This window comes from Diadema antillarum, unplaced genomic scaffold (genome assembly GCF_040938485.1).
Source record: "Diadema antillarum isolate AM-2024a unplaced genomic scaffold, OU_Dant_1.0 seq00000049_RagTag, whole genome shotgun sequence".
Lineage (NCBI taxonomy): Eukaryota > Metazoa > Echinodermata > Echinoidea > Diadematoida > Diadematidae > Diadema > Diadema antillarum.
In genome coordinates, this window is record NW_027271158.1 from 1,177,501 (window position 1) to 1,201,968 (window position 24,468).

The 24,468-nt window shown below is 37.7% G+C and overlaps 1 protein-coding gene across 1 annotated transcript in view; it reads right to left on the minus strand.

Annotated features, from left to right (window-relative positions):
- Positions 1–1,054: 1,054 nt before the first annotated feature.
- Positions 1,055–24,468, minus strand: part of LOC139725536 (DNA polymerase alpha catalytic subunit-like) — a 34,088-nt gene continuing 10,674 nt past the window's right edge. Inside the window, exons 12-38 of the mRNA XM_071636622.1 lie at positions 23,847–23,960; positions 23,052–23,126; positions 22,016–22,154; positions 21,316–21,470; positions 20,886–20,970; positions 19,983–20,044; positions 19,163–19,252; positions 18,608–18,724; positions 17,852–18,039; positions 16,737–16,866; positions 16,045–16,164; positions 15,450–15,543; positions 14,636–14,745; positions 13,745–13,897; positions 11,661–11,783; positions 11,116–11,148; positions 10,031–10,123; positions 9,559–9,647; positions 8,712–8,828; positions 7,843–7,975; positions 6,511–6,645; positions 5,464–5,638; positions 4,403–4,581; positions 3,626–3,754; positions 2,502–2,618; positions 1,900–1,987; positions 1,055–1,305 (exon numbers count right to left, since the gene is read on the minus strand). Coding sequence (XP_071492723.1) covers positions 1,163–1,305; positions 1,900–1,987; positions 2,502–2,618; positions 3,626–3,754; positions 4,403–4,581; positions 5,464–5,638; positions 6,511–6,645; positions 7,843–7,975; positions 8,712–8,828; positions 9,559–9,647; positions 10,031–10,123; positions 11,116–11,148; positions 11,661–11,783; positions 13,745–13,897; positions 14,636–14,745; positions 15,450–15,543; positions 16,045–16,164; positions 16,737–16,866; positions 17,852–18,039; positions 18,608–18,724; positions 19,163–19,252; positions 19,983–20,044; positions 20,886–20,970; positions 21,316–21,470; positions 22,016–22,154; positions 23,052–23,126; positions 23,847–23,960 — 3,186 coding nt within the window. The 3' untranslated portion in view covers positions 1,055–1,162. The remainder of the gene's footprint in view (positions 1,306–1,899; positions 1,988–2,501; positions 2,619–3,625; positions 3,755–4,402; positions 4,582–5,463; positions 5,639–6,510; positions 6,646–7,842; positions 7,976–8,711; positions 8,829–9,558; positions 9,648–10,030; positions 10,124–11,115; positions 11,149–11,660; positions 11,784–13,744; positions 13,898–14,635; positions 14,746–15,449; positions 15,544–16,044; positions 16,165–16,736; positions 16,867–17,851; positions 18,040–18,607; positions 18,725–19,162; positions 19,253–19,982; positions 20,045–20,885; positions 20,971–21,315; positions 21,471–22,015; positions 22,155–23,051; positions 23,127–23,846; positions 23,961–24,468) is intronic.

Below are 24,468 nucleotides of genomic sequence, written 5' to 3' on the forward strand. Positions count from 1 at the left end.
CATGATTCAATGTTACTAATGTGATTAACAAAAGACAATGTATGAAAACATTTACATTATGCTCAGAAGGTGCATTTCAAAGATTAAAGAATCTTTAAGATTCTTGTTAATTAAATTAATACATTTTTTTTTTTTTGCATTGCATAGGTCCTTTAAAGCTGTATGTGCATTGCTCTCGACCGTAAATTGCCAAGGTACAACATTTCCACCACCCTTTTGTTAATACCACCCAAAATTTGATTTTAATGCAAAGTTACACATCCCACTCAAGGCTCAACAAATTAAGTCACAGCTCCTCAAGAAAGATACATCACAGATTCCATTCGTATCCCATTTCATACAGAATTCTTAAATGTCCATAGACTTAATACGCAGGCCACCAGTTTCCAGTATGGAACAGGTTAATATGCCACTCTCGCATGAAAATTCAAAATTTTGATTCAAAACTAGAAGATACTCTTTTCTTTACACCATATCATTACACACCAAACATGTGTATATGAAGGGGGTATTGAAATGTTTAATTTAAATTGAATGAGTTACTAATATCTTGAAATTGTCAGATACTGTAAATGTGGACATTTTGTGCAATGATGTTTTATTCTCAATCCAGTAGGACTAAAAAGTTCACGAGCTTTTTTAAAGACTGTCAACCTTTCAAAAGTATCACGATGAATTCACATGAATACAGCGCAGTGAACAGATAACTGGCAAAGTTTATATCATACTGGTATCACAGTGCACACAGTAAATTTAGTTTCCACTCCGCAAAATATTCCAATTTTGTTGTAAATGGCTACTGTAGAATAACATCCAAAGAAAAAGGGCTACAGATTATTAGAAGTCCTTTAAGATTTAAAGTCTTTGATACTGGCTTGATTTGCAGCCAGATCCCACTAACTTCTTTTACATCATATTCTTGAAGTGGTGGTCCACAACTGGTCCAAAATGAAACCAGCCTGGTCCCGCCAGATGAAGTAAATTTCCAAGAAGATTCATCCATTGAATGGGCACAGACTGGGAGAGTTCTTGGTCTAGATAAGATTAACCTGGTACCAATGGACCACAACGGGTCTGTGCAGAACTCCAACATGTCCATCTCTAGCAGGGTGCTTGACCAGCTTCATAAGTCTTGGTCCAAAGACGACCCACCCATGTCTTCTTACTGGATCAGGAAGAGTCCATTGAAGAGCTTCGAGAGGTCCACCTCTGAGTAGGCATTGACCCCCAGTCGCTGGTCTATAATTTGCTTCAAGGATTGGTAGGCTGATCGGACAGCTGCCGTCTCTTGGCTTCGGGATCTCGCTGTGAAGAAATAAAAGAAGAAATGAATAAATACAAAAATAACAAATAAAAACAAAAAAAAAAAAAATTGAGTGAGAAAATACAAGACAGAAGGAGATAGATAAATGAAATATGATATGAGACAATATCAGGAACAGATATAACACATGACTTCCGCAAAGGTTTTGCAAATAACAACTATGAAGGATGCATTTGAACAACCTAAAAGTAAGTCCAAAAGTTACCCTAAAGTTCTGGAGGCATTAGACTATGTACAATAGAAGTATATCACATGAAACCTATGTCTAGATATGCAATCCCTTGGAACGGATTAAGCTAGCAACCAAACACTCAGGAGGGAAAAAAACAAACTACATAGCCTGATTATGGACAGAAAATGACATGAGCTAACTTTTCACTACAAAAGGAAAGTTTAATATGTGAATACCCAAAAAGCAAAAAGAGAAAGGCAATTCACAACAATAAGATTACTGCAAAAGTTAAAGCCTGCATAAATGTTTCCTCATGCAGCTCTTATATTTCCCTACATCAAAAAGAGATACTAATATCAACTCAGCAGAAGAGCGAGGGTTGCCATGGCAACAGGGACAATACCTTTGTCTGCATTCTGTGTCAACGCCTTCTCGTAGTCAAAGATGAACTGGAAGAAGCAGAGCTGGTTGTACAGTTCCTTGTCGGAGTACTGCAAGGCATGATGGGAAGAGAAGCATAGTATATGAGTGATTAAAGCAATTTGCCCACAGCAGGCAATCCACGAGGGTACTTTGCCTTGTTTTGTAATCACTATATCGGCCTTAAGTCAGTGCTCAACACTAACTCTGGTGGCCTGCCCGGGCCACTAAAATCTTCAAATTTCAGATTTGGGTAGGCCGAAATAAAAGGACACATAACAATTCATTTTTAAATTTTGTTGCCCGATATCAAGGCCACCTAAAGATATAACCTTTTAGGATATTTGGCGGCCCAACATCAATTTCTAGTGGCCCTGGGCAGCCACTCATGTCAAGGCTTTGACCGTTTATATCAGCAAACCCAGCCAGGTGTAGCAATGTACTCTGGCCTAAACAGGAAGGCCAGGTAACACAATAAGATCTAATAGGAGGATAGTGGGTAATCTCTATTCCCTGACGATTAGTTCCCAGACATCTGTGCCAATCGGCAAACAAAGCAAAGTAAGGGTTATTAAACCAACTCGCCTCTGGTTTCAGGACCGCACGCTGGCAGACGGGACAGACGAACCCATGTCGCTGGGGGTTGAGGGGGACACGGCGTGTTCGATGGGCGCAGGAGGAGTCCTCACATAGCAACCAGCCCTGGAACAGACAAACAGACAGACAGATAAATCAAACAGCTCATTCTCTTTGACTATTTTCATCTTTTCCACTGATGATCAAAACTGAATTCATTACAGACGTACAAAAGAAAAACTTAGCATTCACTTCTATCCAACTCATTTCTTGTTGCTATGAGTTCTATTTTCAATTTCTTTGTAATGTACATTATCGATTTATCAATCTATTTCTTCATTGCAAAGGATGCAATTGAAGTATGTCATACATCATGGAAAATATCACAAATAAAATCAAACCGAAACAAAAAAAAAAAAATTAACACAATGTACAAAAAAATTATACAAAACCTATGTTCAGGGCATGATACTAGTAGCATACAAAAAACAGATAAGATATTTGCAATAAAACTGAAAGTCACAATATTTAACAACAGGAAATGACAGCAAATACTATGAGAAGAAGGGGGAAACATTCTTAAGTAAAGTTAGATACTGTAAAACCAGAAATATTCATGGCATAAAATTTCCTCTAATTGAAGCCAATGGCCTTTTTTTCGGGAATTTAATTTAAATTAAATTTTTGGGAATGTGGGCTCTCATGAAATTCATGAAATTAAAATACACAGGAAATTTTTTTTTTTTTTCTGTAGTGGAAATTATTTCCTTTTTTTTTTTAAACACAAAAGGCTATGGCCTCCTTATTGATATATTCTGCATAGACTGATCACAGATTTGTGATATTCAGAGATCGGTTTGGATTCAAGTTGAGCTAATAATGAACACATAAATCAATGAGATGATTATTAACAGATATAATATTCTATCAACAAAAGAAATAATTTTCATTACCATCAGATGCAAAAAAAAAAAAGGTTTTACAAAAAGGAATTTGCAGCAGTTCTGGATTTCCATATTTTACATAGAGTTTTGTAGTTAATAACTGCCTAGCAAAAACATTGCACATCTGTTGAGTGGCAAATGCCCAGAACCCAAAAATTCCTTTTAAATTATAAGATTCCGCATACTCACAGCATAGTACTTTTGGATATAGGTTCGAATCAAGAGGCGGAGTCTGTTGCCAAGCATGATCACATGATCAGCGGGCACGGTGCCACAGCGGCTCTCACAGTAGCCCAGCCGAGCCTCAGCCAATGAACCCTGGGAAGGGGATGCATATGAGAATAAAATCTGTCATCTATTTTCAAGACATGTCAGTTAAGTCTTTCAATATCAGTGGTGAGTATACAGTGTAAGAAGTCTATGTCAACTTATGTCAATGGTCCCAAGAGACTTAGCATTTGGGTTTTTTACAAAATGAAGGTGAAACATGCAGATGACTTTTTTTTTTGGAACATATACTAATTACAAACACATAGAGACCAATAAACTACATCACCCACAGGCAGGGTTTATGAAAATAATTTTCATATTTTCTGTGTGTATTTGGTGATCATCAAGCAAAGGTTGACAGGCATCAAGCAAGGAGCCAAGTTATGATTTTGATTTTCATATATTATTTTGCGTTATGTGGAAGAAGAAAAATGAAATAAAACAGAAACTTAATTGACAATTGAATTGAATTATAAACAGAAATATCAAATTGACTGGCAGTCTGGAGAAAATTTCTTAAAATGAGTGGAATAGACTACTCAGTATTGTGCTATAATAAACAGTCAAGTTTGAATGTGAAATATCAGCTTCTTTATCAGTCACTAAGAACGTCACATTGCAGTATTGCACAAGAACTAAAATAACTACAAATCATCCATTGTTGATGGTTTTTCTTAAAACGGCGAACAAATTTACCGTGCCAGTAAACACACTGTCGACAATGTTCTCGCGCTTGCAGTCTGCATTGGGGCAGATGAACTTGAAACGGTCAGCATCCTTGAAGCGCTCCTCATCATCCTCCTGGGCGCCTAGCAATGCATCACTCTCATCCTCGCGGTGACGGATGGAGTGCCGGTAGCCAGAAGGATCCAAACCTGTCAGGAATTAGAGATTTTTTTTTGAAATTATTGCCCTCTTATGTGTTTTGATGATAACCTGACCAAAAATATTTCACATACCCACTTTAAAAACTACTAAGTTTTCAGTCAACATGATTTTGCACTTCCTGAATCATACTGGTTTGCACATCGAGCGATAAAATCAAAACCAATATCAGGGCACACTGCCTAAAAGATATGACATACCAAAGGCCATGTTTTGCCCTTTAAATACCTCAGTGAAGATCTGAAATCAGGAGAGCATTAAGAGAAGCTGTCTATTATTTGCTACAGGAGATTGCTCCTCCTGTCATATTAACCCGTTGAGGACGGACTGATTTGCTATAACATGCATTTCCCATAGACATCTACCTGAGTATTCTTGGAACTCATCTTCAGCTGGTTAATACACTGGATCCTGGTTCAGTGCTGAATTTGATGGCCAACTTTGTGAAGACTGGGTGGTATAAAAGGCTACTAAAAAGCTTCTTTGAAGCATGATTTACAATTTTTACTCCCTGTAAAACCTGCACTATCTATGTGACCTCTAAATGAAGATCTTTGTCTTGTTGGTACATATTTATATATTTATACTTATATTTGAAAATGAAAGGAAACTGAGACATTAAAAACATAATGAATAAGCTGTGTTTTTATTTGTTATAGTTTAATTTTCGCGAAGTTCGCGAATCATTGTTGATCCACGAATTTAACAACACGTGAAAATGCTGCCATGTGCAAGGGTGATAGAATACTTACAATAGCCTTGGTGCTAATTTGCGAAAACAACATCTCGGGAAAATGGCTGTGACCTCCTCATTCACAAATATATCTGAACTCGAAAATACCGGCTTATAAAATAAAAAGAAGTGGACCTACCAAGACACTCTGCGATGTGGGCAGCATCAGTGCCATCAATCGGGTCACAGAGACGAGACACCACAGGGTGCACCTGCTGGGCCAAGTAGTACTTGGTGTCCACTTTGAGGTGGTCGAGCTTGCGCAGTTCGTCTGGGTGGTACGCCCTTTGACCCGCAGGGAGGTTAGATCCATCCTGGAGATTGGAGGAGATGGATGAAATAAAAGGAAGAGATGTTAGATTCGTTTATTAAATCAATTCATCACCACTTTGGTGATTTGTGCAGTATTCTATCTACTAACACCTCATACATCATTTCTAGTTAGCGTTTAGGCCAAAACATTTGTCTTTGGTGTGAACTTTGTTCAAAGAGTTATCCATGCAGACATCGAGGCTTGCTTCAGGCTTTATGATCTTACAACCTTTAAAAGAAAAATCATGCCATATGATTTATAGAGCTTTAAACAAGGGATTCACAGACACAAGACAATTTAATATGTACCCTATATATCAATTTCACTACTGTCAATTTAGAACTAGTAAGGCACAAATTCATTTGCTTCATACAATGTCACTATTCTGATTTTCACCTGATGATGTAGCACTGAACAGATTTATTTACCAGACTGTACCTATAACAATGGGCCATTCTTCCTTATTTGGAAAAAGTTCCAATCTAGAAGGGAGCTGTTCTTGCCCTCTCAAATGAGTTGATATTCGAAAACCCTTTCTTAAGAAGTGTTATAATTGGGTACTATTCCTAACAACGGTTCACCTTACCTACAGCAATTATTGATACAATTAAAAGGACTTGAAGGAATTCTGATGCACTGTCTTTAATGGAAATACAATATTACATGGAGGACAGCATCATAAACTTTACATCTCAACAAAGCATACAGTGTAACAATATTTGATCCCCTTTTACTCATTACTCAGAGGTGCCATGTGCGAACTCTACGAAGAATAATAAAAAAAAAATACAGTGGGGGGTCAAAGCTCAAATCTTTGCTTCACTTGGCAAGTCTCGTTTACTGACGACTGAAGATGGAGCAGCAAGCACTGACCTCGCAGACGATGTAGGAGACAGTGTCTCCGGCTCCGATGGGTTTTCCTCCGGCCTGGCTGTTGAGACGGAGCGCGACGTTGACGTGAGGGAGGCTCTTCTTGTCTGGGTAGTCCTGAGGAGCTTTGGTCAAACTCTACAATGATATAAATACACAAGGACAAATGTGACCGCTCAGCTCAAAACCCACGAGAAAGTCGCAGATTAGGATTCTGCAAAATGGACCATAATATGTAATTTGGGTTGACAGACTCAAATTTTTGTCTTACCTGGGATAGTAATAATTTCTCTGCCTACTCTCAAAATTTGGCGGCTTAACAGAAATTAAGATAATACTGTTGTTGTTGTTTTTTTTTAACCATAGTTTTCTTTAAGGACAGGCGCCGTTTTAAACTACTGTAAAACCAGAAATATTCACAGCATGACATTTTTTCGTGAATTTGGGCAGACAGTCTTTTTGCGCCATAAAATTTTTGCAAACTCCCACTGGCATTCAATGCATATATCGTACATAGACAAGAACTTTTGTGTGCATCTTAATTTTGTGAATCTTGGCTCCTCGCAAAATTTGCAAAAATTCATGGACACAAAAATTCCTGGTTTTAAAACCTGTGCCTACTTTTTGTTGGTTTTGAGCTGGGCAGTCACAAATAGTACACCAATTTAGGTTCATCAATCCCATAATGCTTAGCATGTCAAAACTTTTAGGTTTCATGCAGACCACATCTTCTGCAGAAGTTCTTCATCCCTTCCTTCTGGGAACCTAGTATATCAGGTTCCCAAAATGTACACAAGAGTGCCTGCATTTGCGGAGTAAATCAATGTCAACTTGTATTCTACCAAGTAAAAAAAATGACTTTTATTGAAATGTCAGAGTTTCTGATATCAATATCTGTTCTTTTTCTGTCTCAGAACTACATGTATTTGGTGTTAATTAACCTTTTCCAACTTAATAGTATGCTTGTTTTGCTGCAAAACTTGTATGAAGATGTACACACTAATTGAGGCTGAGCTCACTAAATTTTGATTTTCCCTGACCCCATTTAGATGCCCTTATAGTGCATAACAAAATATCTTGCGAGCCCAGCACATGCTCTATTTATTTCTCACATCCAATCAATATTGTGCATTATTTGACGGCACATGCATAATACACTTGACCGTGAAAAGGGAATACAATGTACTGCTTTTGCACATGCAGATTACCAACCCGTCCGTTCTCCGTCGACTGGCAAATAAGAATCTCGTTTGGGGACATTGGAGGTTCTCAGAGAACTTTGGAAGGAACAGGTTAATAGAGAGAAAACAAAAACTATAGACAGCTGGCACCGACCTTGTGGATCTCGTACATCTCAAGAGGAATGGTTCCAGCCACCACCTTCTCCCCAAGCTCAATCAGGTGGGTGTGGATATTCTCCACAATCAACTCTCGTGACTCGGCTGACAGGATCTGGTCAATGGCATAGCTGGGGATAGAAATGGAAGGAAGAGCAAGGAAGGAGATAATTCTTGGTATCGCCAATACCTGGGTGTCTCGCGGCAAGCATCGCTTTAGATGCATTATGGGATAGCTCAAGGGACAAACTTGCCCCTGGTTTTGGCTGCATATGCACTCAGGTTACATTCCGTCTTTATCCAGGGGCATTATTGTGGAAGATTTCTTCGCTCTCCACCATGTTACCAGCACATTGAAGCCTTGCAGTAGTGAACCATGACTCTAGTGACCACAAATCCACTAGTGACCACTAATTGAGAACTACGCAAACCAAGCGGAAGCCACAATGTTACCAAGGAATTCCTCAGTGCATCTGTGACAGGGCTCTGCAGCGTGTGCAGAAGTTTTTTGCCCAATGGCGATACCGAGAATTGGTTCAAAATGACTCTGTGTCACAGCGCTAGTAGTTATCAAATACGGGCGTATGTAGCAAAGTGAACAGGGATTAATGTTATGACTTCAATTTCTACATGGCACAATTATCTACTGTCTCAACTTTCACTGCATCCAGGAAAGTTACTGATGCAGGTGGGATTCATAAACTCTCCTCATTCAATAGCTCCATTTGTATTTTGAGTGTCGACTGTTATAGAAAAACCCATAGCGCTTTACACACTAACTAAAGTTCCTGGCACAGAAAGGATTAAGCCTTATCCACTACACTAAAGTACTCCTTTGTCAGTCCATGAGGCTAGTACCAGACTTACCTTCCAACTTGCTTGGCCAGGTCACACCAGTCCCTCCTCACGATGTCCAAGCCTTTCATTTCCTTTGATGTCTTCAGGGTTCCATCTGGCAGACGTTCAACTGTGAGGGCAGCATACCTGAAAAAAATTGAATGTTTTGCTCGGGTCATGTGGCTACTCACATGTCAGAACTTATCACAAGATAAAAAAATCTATGAAAAGAATCTATGAAAAAGGAATGTGTGTTTTACCTCAGTCACGTGGCTACTCACTCGTCAGAACTTTCCACTAGATAAAAATTTATGGAAAGAATCAATATATATATATTTTTTTTTTCTTAAAATCATTATACCTGCTCTTGATCATGTATGATTTGTTTACAAAAAGTAATAAAATCTTACTAAACTAACAAGCCAAAAGTGCTCTTATGATCCGCTTTGATCATCAATCATATTCAAATAATTTCTAACAGTGATATTCATACAACATGTTCATCTTATGGCTAATAGACATCAAAAACTTTGGCAGATAACTTCATCCAAAAATGAAACATAAACTTTTTCTTAAAAAATCAAACAAACCATAATATTGGCTTCATTTGGAACTCTTTCATATTCACATCTTTAAGCATGTCCTCTTATAAAAACAAAAACATTAAAACAATCAATAATATGCAATTACTATCAATCCATTCTGTAGAAATAAATACACAGTATGTATTCTTCAACAAGAGGGATGTCTAACATTTCTAGAGGATACACAGCTATCTAATAGATATGGAGATCCTGGTAACATCTTACTTCTTTTTCTTCAGAAGCAGAGGATAAACAGCTATCTAATAGAGAAGGAGATCCTGGTAATATCTTACTTCTTTTTCTTCAGAAGCAGCATGGACTGGAAGACCCCATCAATGTCAATCTCCAGGAGACGATAAAGTTTGTTGACCTCTGCCTTGACCTGATCGGAAGTAATTGTATGAATGATAAGTGTGATATTGTTGTTGTTTTTGTTAACACCAATGGCTGGACCTCTGAAACTCGCAGACTGTTATTTCTTTGTTCACTTCGTGCATTTATTACTTAATTCCTGCTTCAAATGAAAAGAAAAAAGTCTACCTGTGGTACTGAATCTAATGTACATGTACAAGTGAATGTCTACTCAATGGTACAGATAAATATTCATGCACATATGAACAGAGCACACCTGAAGTAGCTTAGAGACAGCCAACATTTGCTGGGGTGAACAACATAAAATAGTATGACCATAACCCACGCAAAACGAGGAAACAAACAAGGAGACAAACAACAAACAGACAAAGCAGTTAGGAGATGCTGTCCCACCCTGTTGCCGAGTTTGAAGACTTGGTCGTGGTCGGTGGAGTTGGTGTTGATCATGATGGAATCTGTGTCTCCATATATGACATCGAGGTTCATCTACAAAAGTAAGGAAAGTTGTAAAAAGGGATTCTAAATCTACAGAAACTTGTAAAATGTCTGCAGGTGATACCAATCAATCAAACACAATCCATTTTTCCCCAAGTCTATTGAAAATCTTTCCTTAAGAGTTCAAAAATTTTCTTGTTGACAGCATAATCTGAATCCATTGTAGTGTCACTGGAAATCTAAGACTTTGCATTTTAAATGATTTGTATACCTCACATAGTTTAAGATTTTTTTTAATGTAGTTCATATGTTATGACCTGATAAGTCTCGATTATGCTTCTGAAATATAGGTGTACGTCCACAATAATGACAGATTTTCATATTTTGTCATCAAAAAATAAATAGAGAATTTCTAAATTTTGTGACACATTGCTAATATCTAGAACTTGATGTATGTGAAAACAATATCTCTTGACAGAATGATGGAAACAGAAACTGAAAAAAATCCTCCACTTTCATTCATCGCACAATTTGAATTGCTGATAGTACAGCAACAATACTTGATTACTGTAAAAGTGGTTTCTTTCGCGGCGGTTTTATTTTCGTGCTTTTCGCGCTTTGAGGTTGAACCGCGAATTCAACATCACACGAAAATGTTTTGAACTCGCCGCTTGTTACAACGCTATTGCGCGCATACACACACGAAGCTTCCGCGCATTGAGTGTATTGATGGTTAACACACACAGCGATACCACGCAATGTATGTACAAGCATGTTATAAAGTAGGCCTACTCGAGAGACGGGATTTCAGGTAAGCCTGCAGTTGATTCTAATTTCTATTTAATAAATAAAAGAATAATTGGATTAAAATTTGGGTTTTCATGTGCAAAATAAAACAATTTTTGCCGACTGTGAATTCACAGATTTTGTCGACCGCGAATTTAAACACGCGCGAAAAAGTCGGCACCGATGGAAACCGCAAAAGTATCTGTACGCGAAAGAAACCACTTTTACAGTAACATAAAAGTTATTCAAATACATACCTTTTGCACAAGCTCTTTCGTATGCATCAAGATCTAGCAATGAACAGAATGAATGCAGTTAATTAGTCTCAAATGCACTTTAACATTTCAACTTTCATTCTGAGTTTACATTGACGTCACAAGTAAATGAAATCTATGCTACAAATTCCATTTTGACTAAAATGCGAAGCCTGTTCTACATACAGGTACAGAGCAAATTGCATCTTCAGCATACTAGCAAATTATGGGTAACGAAATCTGAAAATATCTTTAGCTATTAGAGTTTATCAGCTACTTTAATAGAATTCAAGCAGCAGTTTGGTACAGTGCTTCTTTCTTATGCTACAAACTTCTGCAACATCAAAAAATTTGAAAAAGCCACAAAAATCTTTAACCGCTTTCCAAACTACTCTCTGAAGTGATCAGACTTAAACATATATGTCCATGACGTAATGAAAAAAGTAATCTCTCTTAACATCTTTGTGTTGCAAACTATACAAGAGCAAAAGTGTTGTAACATAGGTCAAAGGTCAAAGGTCAAGTAAGAACTTCCTGCAGCCTCTTACCTCTCTCCCCTTGCTGGTGACCAGGGCAGCCAGTGGCTTAGCGTAGAAACGTGAATGACTGAAACCCAGGCAACCGTACATACTGTTGGCTGTCAGCTTCAAGGCCTTCTGACGAATGTCATACTGTGGAAGGATAGCAAAATGAGTCCGTCAGGAATCTAATCTTGTTGGATTTGGGTTTTTATAAACATCTGGCACAGGGATTTGCTATATCATAGTCATCATGATTCATGTTTACAAAACAGAGTGTAATTGCTGTAAAGGAGTTTTGATATATACAGTATGTCAAAAAAAAAAATTACAATCGGATTTTCGCATTGATAACACGCAATATGATTACTGTCCAAATGCTACCTCAGGGTCTTAAGATATAACATCTTAGCTCTATTTTGCAGAAAACCCCATTCAATTTGGTTAAGCAGTCACAGAGAAATGTGGATTGTTGTAAAGCATATCATGAGTCTGATTCTTCCAAGTTTTGCACTTGAATGCTCTTGGAACTGCACATTAATGTGTAAACACAATAGGCAGAACTTGGAGGGAAGTGATTCCTGACATGCTCTACAAAATTCCTCATTTCGCTTTGACCACTGAAGCAAAGCGAATGGGATTTTATGTAAGATGTGGGCAATGAGTTATAGTTTAACTATTGTTCTTATGCATGGTCAAACTGCTCACAAACCCTTAAAGATGTGCTTATTAACCCGTTGAGGACGGTTTGATTTTGCTACAACACGCATTTCCCATAGACGCTTGCCCGAGTATACTCGGGACTCGTCCTCAACGGGTTAAACAACACAAGAAAATGGCCAGAGTGGTAAGGAGAGTGGATCACACAGTGCCAACCAATCAGGTGCTTGGAAGGTTACGTTGGATGACGCTTGAAGAGAGGTGGCGTTTGAACACTTGTAAAGCAGTCTTTAAGACACTTCATGGCAACATGCCCGAATATGTGCAAGAACTCATTACGCCCCTTGGTAACATACATTCATATCGTACGCGAAACACAAGTAATAATGGTCTCATTATTCCACGAGTTAAAACTCAAGCAGGAAAAAAAATCATTTTCACACTATACATCATGTATTTGGAATCAGCTCCCCGCTGAAGTCCGAAACGCCACCTCTCTTCAAGCGTTCGTAAGAGCATACATATCTCACTTGGGGTAGAATTCGGGTATTTTTGATATTCCTGTTTAATGTTAAGGTATTTTTTTTCCTCAAATAATATGAGTTTGTGTATTATTATCGCCAAGGATTAATTTTGCATTCTTTTATTTATATAGAGTATTGATATTGTGTTGATGTTATGATGTAAAAAGGAATGTCCCTGATTTGTTATTTTGTGTTTGTTGAACTGTTATATTTTGTCATTCTGTTGCAGGGCCCCCTAGGATAACAGTGTGTAAACCACTGATGGGGCTACCCTGGGTAAAGAAAACTGAATAAATAATAAATAAATAAATAAATAAAAGTTTCATACCCTAAAATTGTATTTGGATTGATTCCCTATTTTTAAAGTTATCATTGCAGAGGGTCCCACTGTAATTTTTTTTTTTTTTTTTTTTTTTTTGGGGGGGGGGGGGACATATGGTAAAGGATGCTCTTGTTGGCCTTGAAAGACACAGTAACTATACATATGTCAACTCATCCCTCTACAATGTACCTATCTTTTGGTGTCATATTCATCATAGCATATAAAATTGAGTAGTTTTACAAAATCATTTGATTGAACTGTTCTTTTAGTCTCTAAAGTCATTAGTTCCAGCATCAATGAAAAATGTCATATTTCCTACTTTGTCTGATACATTAATAGATTAAACAACAGCTTACATTTTACTTCATGAGTTCAGACAAACCCTAAACATTTTCATTGCAGGCAGTTCTTACACCTAGCATTTTCTAAACTGCACACAAAAAATTCAGTGAATTGACAACCCAGACAGAGGTATGAGCCACACTAATCCCAGTTGAAGCATACAAACAAACAAACAAACAAACAAACAAACACACACACACACACACACAAGCAAAGAAACAAGCTTCAGTAGGGAATATCTCTCAACCAATCAGAGGCCAGCAAACCTGAAGTCTGACGTCAGGATGGAGGTCCGGCTGCTTCATCAAACTCTTGACCTGACGACGACGCTCCACCAGCTTCCTGATCTCTGTCGGGAGGATCCCGTCGTCCAGGTCGCTGTCTGGAACCTCTGGCATCCACTCCTCCTCTCCTCCTTCCTGGATACCACCAAGAAAACATCAAAGAGATGCAGTGTATACCGGTATATGAGAGATCTGTATCAGCATCTCCTCACAGGGTACTGGTACTACCCCCATTACAATTCCCTGAATCTGAAGCACTGAAACATATACTGTATATGCCATATATTTCGCAAGTCTAAATTTTCGCGAATCGGGAAATCCCGACGATTTCGCGAGTGGTTGAATTCGCGATCATGGAGTCCTGTACTGAGCGAAGAAATGTACGTGTGTACGTCACATTCACATCGGGATCAGAGTCAATATTTTCTGGTGTCTTTAATTTCGCGAACAGCACCCAACTCGCGAAATTCGCGAAAATAAAACCTTGCGAAATATTCGGCGTATACAGTATCCTAAAAATACTTATGTGACAGTCAGGGATATATCTGAGGAACATTTCACACATTTTGTCTGTAACCAATTTACTATCTGCTTTCTCTGAATATATGTCATTAGCTGACATTCCTCAGACGGTGCATTACAAGTCATTTCCTCTAAGACAAATGCAGGTGGACATGCAGGTAAACACACATACATACATACATACATACACAGTATATTAAGCCACTCCGTACAGGATTCTGAGACCTTCACAGACTCTATACGGGGCTCATCAGGTTCCAGTAAGTAACGGCTTAATTAATGAAGATACAAATGGAGATACATGCATGACAATTGATACTTTGATATTGTCATAGATCCTTGGTGCCTCACCTGTTCTGCTGGACTCTGTGCTATCGTGGTGAAACAGATGTTGTACTCCTGAATGATGGATGGATACAAACTGTTGAAGTCCAAGAGAAGGATGAACTTATCGTAGAAACCTGGCAACGAAAAGAGGGAAAAGAAGGATACGTTCACATCTATCTCTACTCAATTCTTATGTAATAAATCACTTTTTGTGAGTATCTTATATATCCAGCATGTACAATTCCTTATTCTGTTTTCCCGTCCTTAAATAACAATTCTGAGGTCACACTGATTAACTTATGGAGTGGAGTGATAGAGGGATGTTATGACCCAGCCTAAGGGAAGCACAGACATTTTAACCCATTGACACCCATAATACAAACACCCCCATACACTTTTTAATACTTTTCAATAATCCTTATTTGACTTCAATGATATAACATCATGTTAAATACATACAACAAAATATAATCACTAAGATCATTGAAACAATATATAGAACACAAAAATATTGAAAACAAAATATTGAAAACAAAAATATTGAAAGAAATGTTGTCAACTCCTCTCCTTAGCTCAAACAATGAGAATCATACTCTAGACATACACACATATTCAGACAAACTTTACACATTCAAATGACATACACATAACCCATACATCTATACACACAAACGCATACACACACATATAAAGGTGCCCCCCCCCCCCCCCCCACACACACACACACAAACACACACTCAAGGGAATCAGGTGGCATTACCATAGGGTTCATTCCTCATAAAATGGCATTTCTGTCAGTTTGGATGCAGTTTTTACCAAAAAAAATCTCTCCACTCACCGACTTTGGGGTCCAGAACAAGTCCCCCTGCGTAGGCTGGCTTTCGTTTGGATTTACTGGTAGCTGGCCGATCCATCTCATCAGCATCATCATGCTGTGGAGGGTTGAAGGATTGAAAGTTTATAGAAATAATTTTTCATCAGAGGTTTGGAACAGGGTGGTTTACATGCACCTGATCCATGTGTGTACCTTTCAGTCAGCCAGGCTGGGATTCCAAAACCCTAAACTATTTGATGACCTCACATAAGCAAAGTTTACAGTGTTCCCTTAGCACAATCCAAAATATAATACAAATTATTATTATTATTATTATTTTTTATTTTCTTTTGGTGGAAGTGATGATTTGAAAGAATATGTTTGTCACAGAAATGTAAGAAGTATACTGAATACAGAATCAGCTGAAGACAAGAACATGGAAATTCTTGAGAAAGTCACAATATGTATATTCTTTATTATGACTAAATAGGCAATAGCGCTGCTTCTGACACAGGTGTAACAAAAACATGAGAAACCCAATCTGACATGAGAAGAATTAAAGCGAGGCTATGTGATCTTTGACCTTTGACCCCACTGATGACCTACATTGTATACTCACAGAGACTGGTGGTGGTTTCTTCTTGTATTCCTTGTCAGGGCAGATGAAATTCTTCTCGTGGAAGGCATGAAGGAGGAGATGTTCATTGCGCTCAGATCGTCCACCCATCAGAGTGCGAGACTGAACGAATTACAGCATTACAGAGAACAAACAACTTAGTTGTAATCATAATGACTACAGAAACATGATAAGAATAATATACTGATTTAATAAAATGATCCTCACAGTAATAATGGTGATGACAGCAAGATCAAGAGCAAAAATATAACAAAACAAAGATGAATATTCTTCATGATACCACTGTTTTCACTACTATCACTGATAGTAATGACACAAAAAAACTATACAATGACAATTCTTCTTTTATAGTCATCTCTACAGGGACCACTACAAAGATACTTCAAAATATATGTTGTCAAAATGATTCCCTACTGGTTCTCATCTAGTCTTTTTTTCTGTTTTTTTTTTTGCTAGCGTTCATCTAATCACTGCATCGAATGGTAGTGTGGCTTGCTCAAAGACTAATTTGGTTCTGCAGATTGATAATTTGAATAACTTCCACACTGAACCACTTCACAAAGAAAAAAAACAAATATGGATGAAGGGGAAAGGTATTGTCTTGAAGCTATGCAAGAGTGTTCCTCTTCTCAGCTGGTTGAGAAGATGGATGTAAATGTTCAGGAATGCATTACCATGACGTTGCCACAGATTGTGGTCAGCTGTAGGGCCAGCGGGAGGACGTTGAGTTCACACATCAGCCGCAAGATGTAGAACGTGTCCTTCCACGTCATCTCAACCAGGTAGGTCAGGTCACGCGATGTCCTTCATTGAAAACATATAAATGAAGTAAATAAAATCAATCGATTGAATTGCATAAAGGACTGAATGTGTACTTTCAGCAAACCCTTCTGGCTAATATTTCAAATTTACCCAAATGAAATTGTGTTATGACAGCACTATTTCACACATTTCTTATGTATATGTGTATGTTTTAGGGCAAAAAATTGACAATTCTGCAGGCATATGAGAAGAATGTTTTCACCTTTCAGACCACTTTAACCCATTGAGGACAGGCTGAGTTTGCTACAACACACATTTACCATAGACACCTGTCCGAGTACACTCGCAACTAGTCTTCAACAGGTTAAGATTTTGAATCCATTTTTAAGATAATGATAAAAGTATATGAAGTGATAAGGACTGGTTTCTTTCATACAAACTCTAATTTCCCATAATAGCCACACAATAAATAGCAGTTTTAGAAATAGTATTAAAGAAGTTATAACAGTTTGCTAATTATGCTATCTGCATATAACCCATTGTATTTGCTCGAAATCCTTTCTTTCTTTCTTTTTTTCTTCTTCCTGCCAAATTTTGGGGGTTCCCGATCTCAAGAGAGCCATCACTATTTCAAACGCAATGTTCCATGGTCATTGCACATGCCCATGACTATTGCCTAATACGTTGTTCACTGTGATCACTCATGCATGACGTCATCTAGGTGCCACTTTCTGATTTAAAAAAAAAATGTCATGTAATTGATCATATCATCATTACCAATTCACTGTTGCATCAAATTTGGTGAGCACAAACTTCAAGTCACGTGTAATAGTATTGCATGCGAATTGCAGGCATATGAGTACTATGTTTTGCCTTTAAGCAGCTTTCCCCATTTCATATGTTTCACATATCAAATTTGGTGATCATAAACTTCAAGTCACGTGTAAAAGTACTGCATGCAGATTGCAGGCATATGAGTACTGTTTTGCCTTACAGCAGTTTTCCCTATTTCAGATGTTTCACGTACGTGTACATGTTCTTGATCTGCTCAAAGGGAATGTCCACCCTCTTCTCGTGGACGAGCTGGCTGACCAACTCGGTCAGGTCGTAGCTCTTGCATCGCACCAGCTCCTTGGCTGAGATCTTGACGTCGCAGACGATGCGGCCGCAGGTGGCATTCTTCTCTGTGAAGGTGCTGCCTCTCCCCGCACCACCCTGAGAGGGAGACAGCGAAGCAAAACAAAAATGATAATGTTACTAAAAAAGAAAACACAAAAAAACAAAAGAAAAATAAATCTTAGGCCAGCCATGACCATGAGGCTCTGATTATCAATATTACAGTGTATGTTTATATTTTCACTTTATGCTCTGGACAGTCACAATAAGTTTGTGCCATATCCAACACTACGACCAAGATGTGCACACTCTGTACATACAACCTTTTTGCGCTCATGTCTCAGTGAGCACACCTACAAGTATAGTTGTGGAGTTAATATCCTTCTGCTTCTAAACTACAAAAATAAAATGACTAAATGGAGGAGAGACAGAAATAAGGACACAGTTACTGAAGTAACATGGTGACAAAAGAAGAGAGAGAGAGAGAACAGACAGAGAGAGAGTGAGACAGAGAGAAAGATAAAAATAGAGAAAAAAACAACACAGATATACAAGAGACAGAGAGGGAGAAATAGATTCATACACTGTATAATATATAGAGAGAGACTGCACGAGAAATATAAAGAAAGGTATCAACAAACATGAGCACCCAACCCATGAGACTTACACTCAGTTTTGGCATGATCTGTCGTTTCAGCCTGCCGATCTTTGACCAATGGGGCGTCTTCGTGGTACTGATTCGATGGAGCAGAACGTCCAGGTCAAAGCCATAGATGTCATGACCCTGAGGAGGGAGATCACAGGGAGATGTCAAAACTGCGAAACAATGTGGATGTTTGACGTTTATTTCTAATCACCATCACTTTTGGATGAAACAAGCACACGGCATATACCTTCTTCACAGACCCTCATCACATTTAGTCCCTACAATTCTCCACAAACTGGCCTCGCAAATTCAGCTCCCTCTTTCTTCCTTTTTTCTTTGCTCTCCTGTCCCTATGTATCCTGTCCCAGATAATAAGATCTCAGGTTATCATCCTGGCACTGTCAGAAAACTCTTGAACATTTTCATGTCAATTAAAAAAAGATTAGACAATCATGTAACCTGCTGAGAATAACATGATGCCACAGTTTGTCGATTCTGAGGTTTGTAGCAAAATTACCGTCTGGTGAGATAGGGGTATTATCCAGCACAAAATTCAGCAATCAACACAAATCTTACCACAATGACATCTGGGTCAATGGTGTGAACTTTGGCTAGGAAGAATCCAAGCAGCGCCCTCTCTTGGGGAAGAATCTGCACCTTCATGTTCTGGTTTGCAAAGGGTGGGGAGGCAATGGGCAAGAAAAACACTATTTTTACTAGGATTATCATCATCTATCTATATATTCTTTTTATTATTGTGATGTTGTGATGTTTCTTTGTTGTTTTTGTTCGTTAATGTATATTTGATGGAAATTGCGTCCTATTTATTGTTTGTAAGGGAATCAGCCTCAATAGGCTTCATACGGCCTTTACTGATCCCTCACGTGCTATGTTTGTACATACTTTTCTCTTCTGTTTTATTGTGAACATGATGTTTTCTTTTCAGCATGTGAAATAAATTTGAATTTGAATTTGAATTTTAATTATCTTTTATTCCTAGCAAAGCCGTAAATGCATTGAAAAGATTACGATGTTTGGATGTAAGTCAAACAAGGTCTAAACTGGAACAAATTTGAACTGACAGAATGCAAGTGCATCTTTAAGCCATGTTTTCTGTGTTTTTCTGTTTATTTTCACTTTTGGGAATTACATATTGTATTATTTCATGTAGCTTTCTTTTGTCTCCTGTGAGAAAACATACTTGGACAGGAAAATATATACATAATTCAATTGGCTGGGCAATATACATTTATACAGCCCTCCCTGGTCTAAAACACATTTTTTCCAACTTAGACAATATATTCTCAGCTTATGTAATATGTTCTGAAGTCTCCATCAAGGTCACCTGCATGTACTAAAATACTTTTCCCTGACAATAAGGAGTGAGCGAAATTACCTTTCTTTTGATGACGTCTTTGAAGTCATACGGAAAGATGCAGTCGTTGGGTTTGCTGAGAACTGTGAAAAGCAATCACATCAAAACCATCAGGTTGGTTTCTTTAAACACCACCAGAAGTGTAACACACACTTCATAAGCTTTCATCTTTAATCTAATCAGTAACCCTTAATATGCCCAGGCACTAAGCTTAACTTGCAAAGTTTGTCCATTAGCATCAAGCAATCCTTCTACACTTAACCGAGTTGAAAACTTAGAATCACAGGCTCTTAAATATAAAAAATATATGCATTGCTAAGTTCAAGATCCCAATGTCATTCCCCTGCATACCCATCTGTATTTCATGTTAATACTTTCAGGAGTATAATGTGACTATTGCCACATTTTGACAGATGACCAGTCAGGTGCCCTGCATTAGTTCATAACTCATCCCAATAACAACTTTGAATAAAGGATGTTGAAATAAATTTGTGGTATGTCTGAACTTACTTGCACAAGAAATAAACTTTAGTATTTCACCCAGCTGTCTAGCATCTGAACATAATCAGAGTGTGACACAAATCAGTTTATTTCCCTGCCATACCTTGGTCATGTACCAAGTGTGATGAACTTAAAGGAGTGAATTTTTTTGTGTTTAATTTGACCTTTGACACTGACATAAGTACCCCCCCCCCCAATCTACTAAACTTTTGCCTTTTCAGAATTATGCCAATGTAGTATGTTTGTCGAAATATGTGTTTGTGACATCATTCAATCAATGCATATGATTTAAATGTTTTAATTTGAAATTGGCCACTGGATTTTAACCACATAATCATCCACCTACTCTATTTGTCTGTTATCAACCCAACGGCAATATAAAGACTTTCCTACATCAATTTACATTACACCATTTTTGCTTACCACAAAAGTGCTGTTGAAATGGAGGCTTTGGGGCACCTTTGTCCACAGGAAACTTGTGATGAATCAATGCAGAAATTGCGACAATCTAAAAAAAGAATGACATAAAACCAAATTCCAGTAAACAATGTTGCAATGTGTTATGTGTTCACACACATGCTTTCAAAAAAAAGAGTTTCATTCCCCACAATCACATCTTCAATCAATATAAATGAAAAATTATATTATGAGCGTGAAGCAAAACAAATAAGCATAAGTCACAGGCATAGAAGAACTTTGCATAGTGGATTCAATTATCTACAGATCATTCCCCATGTTCTCAGGTAGATTCATATTTAGCAAAGCTGTCTTTCACTGTGTTATGCTTGCCATGCTGAAGGCAAAAATAGTCATACAGGTACATCAAATCTTCAAAAGCTGGTGCATTCATCACCTCATTGCGGTGGGTCTTCGGGTTGACGACTGTGCGGAGGTTGATCGTCATGACAACCAGAGGGGGTGGGGTCATGTCTTTGATGACGGTGATGAAGTCCGGCTTGGTGACAAAACTTTCAACTTTGCACCAGCTGACCGGCTGTGATGGCAGTTCTGAGGAATTTACATGAAAGAAGCAAATAGACAAATGAACAAACAAAAAATTACACCTGGCAAAATAAATCTGGTTAACAAACAGATAACAAAGAGCAAGTAAAGGGACTATGCAATGCAGGTGTATGTTGACTTGTATAATTTTTAATACCTTGATCACTTAAGTGACCAAAAGCGTATCTAAATATGTGCCATATATTTTATAATAACTTTTCTACCATTTTTCTTCAGATTACTTGGATGCCAAAAAACAAAAATACAAAAAAATAAAAACAAAAACAAAAACCTTTCCAAATCCAATATTCTGTCCATGACAGCACCTGTCAATCACTGGTACAGTACTGATATGATTTACAAAAGACAATGGAATACATCTTCCCCTAGACGAGGCATAACTTGCATGTTCCCCTGCAATGTCTTTTGTTAACCTTATTGGTAATGTGAAAATCAATACCAGCATTTTATATTTATATTCATTTTATTTCATTTATTCATTTTTTTTTTTGAACATTAGATATTTAGAGGCCTGATAGCAATTTACTCACGAGGAAATTTGATGTCGATCCAGCTCGGTCCCTTCATCTTCCGATCCAGGAGGAGGAGCTCAAGACAAGAGGTGTTGGAGCCAAAGATGTGACTGAAAGTCTCTCCTTCCAGGTTGCTAGGCAACTGAGGGATGTCGGCCTACACGAAAACATCACAATAAAAATAGTCTTTAACATTGAGGTGGCTCAATTACAAAAGTTGGTAAATTCAGACTGAGCTGTATGTTGATGTTTGATTGCATTTAAAAAGAAAAACCTCCAGCATGGACAAGTTTTGAGAATAATGCTGTCACTATTAAGATATGTATGAACATATACCACCACGCTAATAAACCATTTGCTGCATGGTTAATTCTAATCTTACTGTCTATGGGGAAATACTGGGAAGGGTCAATCTGGTCACTGATATATCGGACGATAATTACATCTCCTATGTTGATATTCCACTGCATTGATACAATTGCAAACTGTGATGTGCTTCAAGAGGTCCTAGCGACCTCATCAAGTCTCAAGTTTGTGCTCACATTCTCTTCCTTTTTAATTCAAATTTCTGAGGTAAGACATTATGCCATCACATTGTCCTTGCGATATCGTGAGATATCTATGTCACACAAAATAATGTGAATTTCAACAATACAGGACAAGTTGGTCATGAATTTAATAGAGTCCTATGTATTTGTCGAATCCATGAGTGAAATGTAAAGTGCTAGCAAGGGCTCACAGTCAGCCAACAGCAATGTGCTCACATGGGAAAATAATACAATGTAGATGGGCTTTCAATTACAGTCAAATCTATAGTAGTACATATCTACATAACAACAATCGTTCCACACAATAAATAGAGAGCTTTCCAATGTCTTGCTTGACATAGCAACAGCCAATGCATGAAAACTGTACTAAAATGTATAATCAGTACAAAACATGAAAACTGAGTAGCTTATCACAAGGTCCTGATGAGTTTAATACGGTAGTAATTTGCCTATTTTGGAGGGGACAAAGGTGGTGAACTTTGTAGCATTAAACAGACGATATTTACCCCATATTTGATCTCGAGGTACTCGGACTCCGCTGGTACTTCAGCCTTCTCGAAGCAGTACTGTTTGGTGACTTTCTGTGTGGGTAGGACAGGACAGGGTACAATGGACAAAACTTTTTACAAAATGAATACGATGCAGGAATGTGTCAAGGATGGATTTAAGTCATAATTCAGACAGGAAAAGGTGACATATACTATCATTCTTTATTTTACAACAGCAGAGGATGCTAAAGGAGGCAGACTTCGGCAATGAAAGGTCAATGCATTCATCTTGTGACTGTGTTGACTTGGAGCAGAAACATTGCCTCTCCCATCTCATATTAAAGGTGTATGTTACAAAGTCATAAATTCAAAATTTAGAAATCATTTAGGGAAGGAAATATAAAACCTTTATCTACTGTTCTTTCCAAGACAGAACAATGTCACAACAGAATGTTCAATTTTCAAATCATTGACTTTTAACTACTTCAAAAGAATGAAACAATTATCTACGTACAGTGGACTCCCGTTACAACAAAGTCCTCAGTACCGGCAGTTTTCTTTCGTTATATCTAAATTTCGTAATAACCGAACAAATCAACAATAAAAAAACATAGAGCCGATAATGCTGCGGAACTGAATTTTCATTTCGTTGTAACCGGAATTTCATTATAACCGTGTTCGTTATAACGGGAGTGCACTGTAGTGCTTTGCGACACAAAAACTGATATTCATGGGACAAACAAAAGAAATTGAGGGCATTTATCAATAACATCACTAACATCACATCAGCTCAATTGCAAATATTTCTCTCACCTTTGACCTGAACTTCATGATTTTGTACTTGGTTGCCATGGTATCAAACTCTTTGTACACGTCCATCATTGTCACTTCTTCGTCACTGTCTGCTCCCTTCTTCAGATTTCTCCTCTGTTGGTAAAAATGTTTTAATATTTCAAATATCTCCTGACTCTTGACACACTGATATCTATATATTGATTTCCTCTAAAACAAAATATTTTTGTGGCATGAAATTTTCATAAACTAGAGCTGACGGCCTTTTCCACGGCATGAAATTTTTGCAAGTTGCCTGTAACATTCAATGCATATAGTGTAGACGAGTACTTTTGCATGCATTTTGATTTCGAGAATCTCAGCTCTTGCGAATTTGCCAAATTAAAATGATCACAAACATTCCTTCATTTTACAGGAAGTGGGGTACAACAGTTTTATTTTAATTCTAAGAAGTATATCAGGTAATTCATCCTACATCAGTGATTATTTTGTTTTTGTTTCAGAGACAGTGGACTAAACTGCCTTGATTTTGAAGGAAAAATGAAACTTACAGCTCCAATCTCACTCAGCTGAACATACACTAGAATGATAAATTGCAACTTACAGGAATATGATACTTAGTAATGTTAAAAAAGAGTCATTG